The 8,703-nt window shown below is 38.2% G+C and overlaps 1 protein-coding gene across 1 annotated transcript in view; it reads right to left on the bottom strand.

The window, feature by feature from the left end:
* Positions 1–2,142: 2,142 nt before the first annotated feature.
* Positions 2,143–8,703, bottom strand: part of LOC139150910 (sucrase-isomaltase, intestinal-like) — a 39,498-nt gene continuing 32,937 nt past the window's right edge. The window contains exons 19-22 of the mRNA XM_070723372.1: positions 4,960–5,090; positions 4,117–4,255; positions 3,176–3,337; positions 2,143–2,851 (exon numbers count right to left, since the gene is read on the bottom strand). Of these exons, the coding sequence (XP_070579473.1) occupies positions 2,789–2,851; positions 3,176–3,337; positions 4,117–4,255; positions 4,960–5,090 (495 nt within the window). The 3' untranslated portion in view covers positions 2,143–2,788. The remainder of the gene's footprint in view (positions 2,852–3,175; positions 3,338–4,116; positions 4,256–4,959; positions 5,091–8,703) is intronic.

Genomic DNA, 8,703 nt, shown 5'->3' with positions numbered 1-8,703 from the left:
TGGTAAATTCCCTCTTGTAAGTCTAAGTGACTTTCTATTCAACATATTCCCATACACCATTGGGATTCGGTTGTTGTTGACTTTGACATTGAGATGGAGATAGTGATAATCACTTTATTGCAGTTTATTGCTATTGATAAGATGGCCGATTTAGGGGTCCCTTTATCCAGATTTTTCTCGAATATAATTCATAAACCACTTTAATTGGAGTGCATTAATTTTTCGTCAATAACGACAATTTTTTGCCCCTTTTTATAACTTTTCGTTTGCCTCTCAAATAAAATTCCACAATTTACTATTTGCTTCATTTAATTATTTCTTGAGAGATCGACCTCACGTCAGCCGATAAGTTTCATGAATAGCGCCCTCAGTAGTTCGTGATACGTTGTACCACCCTTTCTTCTTTAGTAGCATCATGATTATGGCGAGGATAGATATACAGTATTCCAAAGATTTGATAGAACATGGCCACTAAAATCGGCGATTAAATTGACATGAACGCGCCTCATATGTTCATTGAACAACTGTACTGTGCAAATTTAATTGTCAGCTTGCAATTTTCTTCGAGTCCAACTGTGGTTGGCTTTATGACAAAATGTCGCATTTTTAGCATTTCATGGCGTCCGGCGCCCGCATACCGACGCTGAACTGAGACGCCCATTGGTCGACTTTCCTTGACCACGACCCAGCTGAATGACATATATGGTCAAGGTTTTAACTGTTATGATATGGTCAGATAAAGCCGCAACAAGTGAGGTGCTTGTCATCGAGTTTATCATCCCCCTATGTGATTGTGACAGGTATGACAATCGCATAAAGATTACAAATGATGGACAACCGTAGAAGAGGCAATTTATGTCTTATCTTATCACGATGTGCCCGCTTTATGGTATTTTTAAGTGTTGTTTCGTCTCGCCCTGACATTGGAATGTGCCTCGCCTTTTCTAAATTCCTTCATCGTTAATCTATTAAAAATTGAGTTGTGTTCGTCGCGAGTTTTAAATAGCCGAAATCCAAACTTCACAAAAGATTACGGTTAGATACTGTGCTTATAGTAGAGACAAAACGATATTGTTCTACACAATAATGCACTCTCGTGTTCGTCCAATGGAGAACGACACCTTAAGACTCCCCCTCCAAGTACTATTCCGACTTGGAAATATATTTCCTGAATCTTAGATTCCATCATGGTTGAAAAGCACTTCACCTTGTGGTTGTATACATGGTCAGAGCATAATGATGGTAATTATATTTCAATTGCGCTAACGCCAACTTTGCCAGCCTTTGCTTCGGGTATGTAGTTTACGGTCGAATTGCAGCTAATACTCTGTCCAAGAAAATTGTTTCCAAGGCTACAGTCGTCAGTCAGCATTGCTGTCTACGGCCGGTCCTCAATCAACTCAAAGTATACGCTTCGTACAGGACAAGGAAGGGGCCGTGATTGAATGGACTGAAGTGAAAAATTGTTGCTTGTATCTCAACATCACTCAACATCTCATAGTGAGCTGTGTAAACTGATTACAGGCAGAGACATATGCAAATCATATGCAAATGATTTAGCAATATGAGCCGTTTTACTCTACTTTATTTTCATTGCTATTCAGTAAAGGTCTCGGATCAACATAATGCAATGTTTGTCTCTGCGTGTTTCACATTTCACCCCAACACTTCAGCTTTCTGAGTTCTCGTTTGGCTCAGTACTAATTCGATATTTTGCCAGGACTACACAAAGAACTTGTGGTAGTCGGTATAGTTCAATGCATCCAGAAAAAATTGAAAATAATTTAGAATACGTAAACGTTCTCTAGAGTTAAGGTCTCGAGACAGGAAATCGTCCCTTGCAACTATAAGGTTCTCGTTCAGACTATGCATCAACTCCCCTCTAATCTGTGCATTTATACAGGTGTTTTTTGAAAAACCAGTCGTTAAAATTAAAGCGTTTAAAAAGGTAAGTTGAAGATCAAAGTTTCTCTTCAACATAGCGTTATTCTACTTTCAGGTGATAACTAGGATAATGATGATGGCGATGACATTCATATTGATGGTATGGTGTTTGTTAAATCATCCGACTTTAACAAATCATACACAAATACTGTAAAGTTGATTTCAACAATAATTAGGACCGGGAGACATCGAAAAACATATCTGAAAGCATGTAACATGTATTTTAAGACTGACTTTTGTTAGAAATAAACACAAACTAGAAAAAAAAAAACTTCATTGATAACTGAATAATCATTCTAAATAGCACGCATCACAGAATAGTTTGTGAGATTGCTTACATTTGCCAAATTTATAGACAAATAATTGTGCAAGATACGTACAGTTGAAAAATGTTGATCAGCCCGAAGTAAAATAAATTGGACTCGAAACCAAGCATTTTACGATTTGTTTTTTCTCCAGTGAAATTAAAATCAGCCTGAAGCTCAATGCGGAGCTTTCATTCGCAGTACTCTTGTTAAACGTTTCCCTGCCACGAAAAAAGGAAGTTGATTCGGATAGCTGTACTGACTTTATGCATCAAAGGTTGTTCCACTTATTAGATCACCTTTTAGACGACAAACCAATTTCAAAGGTTCTATTCTGAGGTACAATTCTAAGATATCAATGGAAAAGTGTTTTTGGGGAGTTTAAAAAAAAACAAACGGCCCGCACTGAATGTGTAGTAACGTAATCAATGACTGCATTATAACAATATGACCAACAAATGTACAAATCTAGTTATACAATCAAAGAAATTATGAACTATAGAACAAAAAAACACAATCCATCGGCCACCGAAGGCAGTTTAGGACCAAACTAAGTTGAAACCGTTGTCCATTGGGTGTTGAAGATTTTCAATTGTAAGTTTCTGTAACAAAGGATGAGAACAGAAAAACCGTTGTGACAGCCAGAGACATGAAGAGAGAAACAGCAAGAGACAGAGACAAGGATAGTGTCATTGCAATTAAACTTTTACACTTAAATTCAACAAAAGTGCTTTGAGGAATATAATTGGTACGGACTTCAGCCACGTAGAACATATAGTTCCCCGTGACGTCATTTTTAGTCACACAAATTGGACCTATACCCCTTTCTTCTCGATTTTACTTCCGTCAGATATTCCCAAAGATGCGAAATTAAACATGAAGAGTAATCGTGGCGAAAGGAAGGACAGGGGAGAATCCTGACTCACCATTAAGGTTTCGTCGATGCTCCATTGTAATGGGTTTAATTCCATGCCATCGAGGGTTACAGATGAAATTTCTGTGCTCTCCAAACCCAAGATTGTTACGTCATCCAAAGTCAGCTGATCCATGACGTAATTTGAAACTGTAATCTCTCCGTCCACTTGATTCTTTAAAGGAGAATATGTGACAGCTTTACTGAAGTCGTGCAAGCGTACATTTATGCATAAAGTATGGAACCACATACCACGATTGGAACTAATTTGGGATCTATGGATAGTGAAGTAGGCCTAATGTCGTTTTAATCTACAAATGTAATCTCATCTGCTTTTAAGGTATAAACCTAATTATGAGTAATTTGTAATATTGCAACATTCAGCTACAGGGTATACCTAACACCTTTGAGAAATTTAAACAATATGAAGATCAAATTCTCCCAAATCAGTTCCGATCGCGTTACAGTTTCACATATGGATACAGCCATAGGTGTCATACGTAACATACTTATACATACATGCATCAAATTGAATGTAGACGTGAGTATACCCGTATCACACACGCCGCCTGCCCTTCCACACTTACACGCATACACGCATGCATGCATGCTTGTATAAATAATGTATACCTATACTACCTACCATAGGTATGTACGCAGTACTTAATTACATAGATACATACTTACACACATACATACATACATACATACATACAACATACATACATACATACATACATACATACACACATACGTACGTACATACGTGTTACATACATACATACATACATACATACATACATACATACATACATACATACATACATACATACATACATACATACAGACAGACAGACAGACAGACAGACAGACAGACAGACTGACAGACAGACAGACAGACAGACAGACAGACAGACAGACAGACAGACAGACAGAAACAGAAACGTCGCTTACAGAGGACGCGGTGAAGCTTTCCATAAAGTAGTTTTCGTCTTCGATTGTATCGACCGAATCACCATCGTCCCAGAATAGAGAACCGGAAGCTGTATAATCGTCGCCAAGGGCAACTATCAGACCAAAGGGAAGTTCACGACTGAAAAGATGAAATGTGATCATAGAATTCAGTAATCAAGACAAAAAATGGTCGCATCAACAGTAATAGTGGGTAGTATTTAAAAGACGACATCAAATTTTTATTAATTTGTGTAATCAATAATGAGTCATTTTGAATGAACTTAACATAAAACAATAGCCAATAAGATATTATTGTGGATAGAAATTCTCTCGGAATCAGTGTGCAAGAATAACAGATGTCTAAAAATTGATATAACATGAAGAGAATTGAAAAGGTACAAAAATTTGGGAGTGAATTTGGTATTTCTTAAAATTCCAGGCATAGGTGACTATCGGTTCAACATTTCGAACGCAGTAAGCGCTAATAATATCAGGAGATGTTTTATAGGATTGTATCAAGGTGATTTGTAAGATGAGGAAGAATTGCTAACGCAAGACGTTTCTTCAGTGACGACTTCCTACAGTGTCTTTCATGAATTCTGTCTACTATATATAACTAATCTGGAAAGTCTTAAAAAAGCGAATGTTGTCATGCAAGAGCTTTCGGAAAGTGTCGAAATATCTTGTTCCTTTCATCACCCTGTGACAACTGGTAACGGTAAAACACACGAGGAATAAAAAAAAGTTGTAGCATCTTATTCAATTTAAATGACGTAGCTCTTCTTGTGCTGAATTGAAAAAGTGCAATTTTCACAGTGTAGTGGTTGAATGTGAGTGTATCACCTGAAGACGGTCGAATTCGCCGGTTGCTGAGTCGGGATGATATGTCCACCTCTGACGTGTAATGGAATGTAATCCATTGGTGCGCTGAGCACGTTGCTTTTGCCACGGTAGGATAGCGGTACTTCCTGACCCTTGTTAAATGAAAAGAAAGGTTACACTGAATTAATTAACTTAATTAACATCTGTGATTGACAGTGAAATAGAGAATTTACATAGTTAACGATCATTATGACCCGCTTTTATATCTGAAACGTTTTGGAGATCAATATCTTAGGGATAAGCTGCCTTCCTTTGCCCCCTCCTTGATTGGTCTGCCTCTATACATCATACTAAATCCCCCTTCTCTCTCTCTCTCTCTCTCCTCTCTCTCTCTCTCTCTCTCTCTCTCTCTCTCTCTCTCTCTCTCTCTCTCTCTCTCTCTTAAAATCAGTTTGAACACGTTTTAGTGAACTTTCCAGACGTTGCAATTCGCACAAATCGCCAACCAAGACTATAGCTGTGAGTAACGTTAATATGTACCCTATGTACCTAGATCAAGTTTGAACCAAGTTGGTTAGGCAGTCTTGGTAAGGATTTCAGACCATTATCACAAACAGACAGCCCTTACCGCACAAGGTATTTTCAGCAAAACAAACTGACATGCGTATAGACATCACAGCCCTCTGCGGGCGCAAATTTTAACCATAGTTTAATGAGGATATTCGCTTCAGACATGTGCACTAGTCCCTCAAAAAAGTTGCGACAATGGGTACCAAGCGGTAAATTGGGTGATTGGGCACATGATATTAAGTTGCGTTTGTAGATCGGGGTGTGCTGTCTGAAAGTTTAATTTGAACAAAATCAGTCAAGGCATATCTTGGTTGATGGTATTTATTTCAAAATTATGACAAATGGCAGTAGTAAAGAAAGCGTGGACAACTGGGATTAAGTAAGAATTTTACACCCCATTTTATTCATTTATCTACATGAAGCGAAGGAAAAATTAACCATCCATGTAACTAAAGTATGACCCTGACCTATATACGAACTCACGCATGCGCAGCAGTGCATTGTCCTGAACTAAGCGGGCCTGCTGAGCATGTTTATACACGTTCCGAAGGTGGGAAGGTGGGAAATTCCGTGTGAGTCATCACCATCAAACTAGCCTATATAAAGGGACTTTTACACCCGTTGTCAGTCCGGCCGGTCGCGGAGTCTAGCTGATGTTGAACACGAGAGTTCCTATCGGGGCGAACTTGTTCACCTGATAGATAAAATTTTAGTAATTTCCTCTGAACTTAAAATGTGACGGAAGACCATTACTTCAAATAATATGAGACGTTTCAGATGAATGGTACTGATATCTAAAGTGTTCACTCTTTTATCTCTACGTACAAATGTAGTTCCTAAGTCGTTCTCTATTCTATTCCCACCAACAAAACATTCAATACTCATTTCCCCTCCCCGATCTTTATCGATACTTATGATAATATCACAAGTTGTTCTGTTATCTGTTTTCATAGCATAATATCCAACCAAATCGTCAAATTCATCTCCAGTAGCTAACTTTACACATCTAATGAGAACTGTACCATGTTGAAGTATTTTCATATTATCAGTCATCTGTTGATTTACAGTCTGTAAAGTTAATTCAGCTGCCTCATCACCGACACTTTTAGACCCAGTTTCTTTAAAGTTGTGTCCCAAAATAATCTAACTGGAACTCCGCTAGCTGTATACGAGCAATAATTCTCCCCCTCGTTTATCCACCTTCTTAGTGTATTATCTGCCTTCATTATTGTATTAAGAGGACTAATTTTAAGATGAATCGGTATACCAAGAAGTGCAATGTATGGATTCGTAGGAGTAAGCCAACTACGAAAATCTAACAATTTATATTTGTTTACATTGCTATCAAAATAAATCACATTCGGAGTTCCTGGTGGTTCAGCAACACCTCCTGCAATTTCACTATCCAATATATCTAAGATGTTACGCGGCACATTATAAGGCATGAATTTCTGACTAGCCGAATCCCATGTCAGAGCAAAAGGAGTAGAATCATTCGAAGCCTTTGTGGCGTCAATTACAGTTTCATCAATGTCTTTAAGTTCGGAAAATTCTACAGCATGTTCGTGGGATGGCGCCGCGGCATTGGCTAAAACGAAATATTTTTCGCGGTCTTTATAACGAAGGACGTAATCCTTATTATGATTAGCAGCCATCTTAGTATTATTGTTAACTTTAACATCACTCAGATCTTCAAGCTCAAGATTTTGCATACGAATTGTACCTAGACCGAAGCCACTTGGATCAGACATACTCCGTAGGGACCTATATACAGTGAAATTAAAATAATACCTTGTAATATACAATACACAGTCATGGCTTCAGCAATAGGAATGACAGTTCTCGGTGCTGTATTAAATGCAACGGCATTCACAGGAGGAAATATTATCGGACAAAAGCTTTCTGGGAATGGTGAGGCTCTTATTGAAGAGAAAGTCCGACATGATAAAGCATTAGAAAAATTTGAACATGATCGCAACGTCTGGTCAGAAAAAAGATTACTCCAGGCTGACTGGGAAAGAGAAAATCAAGCAAAGGACGCACATGCTGCGGCAGAATTAAGAGATACAGATGCAGAAATCCTGGAAGAAGCAGAAGCGGTGCAAAGCAACTCTACGTCAGGCCGTTCGAAGGGGCAGTTCAATTCTCAGATTATTATCAACCCAGTCCTGAGCAAAAGAAATATGAAATGATATATATTGCTGGAGGATTGGTCGTGGGATGGTTTATCTTCCGATAGGGTTACACCGGCCCCCGCTTCGGGACTACAATAATTCAATACAAAAGCTAATTGGCCAGTTATTGAAATCGATCATGTTCCCATCCTGATCTGTTATCCAGATACGCATTGAATTCATGTAATCTCCCCCTTTTCTCAATGGCATAGAAATTGCTCCGTTTTTAAAATCGTAAGTAACCTTTTCACTTATTTCTCTCGTATCCCGGATGGGAAGTATTTGTAAACAGTTCGATACTTTCCCTGTATGTATCCTCCGGAGGCACCCGAACCAAATGAAACATAATTTCCAGTAACATCGACTACATCTGAATGAACTATATATTTAGTGACTGTTAAGAAATCCACTTTCTTCGGACTAATAGTACTTTTTATAACTGGGTTGTCCTCAGGTTTATCTGAAAAACCAACTACGTTGGCAAAGCTACCTGTAGCATTGAAATAGACTTTAATATCTTTAGCCAAAGTTAGATAAACATGGTTTGTCGGCAGATGTTTTTCAAAATTAATTTTTTGCTTCAACCCGATTGCTTTGTTTAACGTATCGATATTGTAGTTACCTGGACGTATTGATTTAGTCTTCTTCGGTTGGTCACCTTCTTGATATTTTATTACATTATTCGTCGATGTTATGTTATGCCATGAATTATATAGTCCGCACTCTAGCAGTCTTATCTTCGTAAACTGTGTCGTGTCAATGCAAGGGTAAAAATTAACAGTGACTGGTTCACCTGTTTGGCTTTCAATCCAAATGATCATTGTTGTACGTTGTATATATTACTAAGTATAAGTGTTCGATGAATATTATTATTATTCCGAAGGTGCCCATTACACAGTATAAGGTTCTGCAGGAATAATATTTTTCCGTTCAAGGAGATCTTTGGTTGCAACCGCGGCAGCAGTCGCACCGCCTAATTTTGCCAATCGAGTCAAATTTGGACGACTTGGATCGCCAACCT

Source organism: Ptychodera flava, chromosome 15 (genome assembly GCF_041260155.1).
Source record: "Ptychodera flava strain L36383 chromosome 15, AS_Pfla_20210202, whole genome shotgun sequence".
Lineage (NCBI taxonomy): Eukaryota > Metazoa > Hemichordata > Enteropneusta > Ptychoderidae > Ptychodera > Ptychodera flava.
This window is presented reverse-complemented; position numbering and strand designations above follow the sequence as displayed.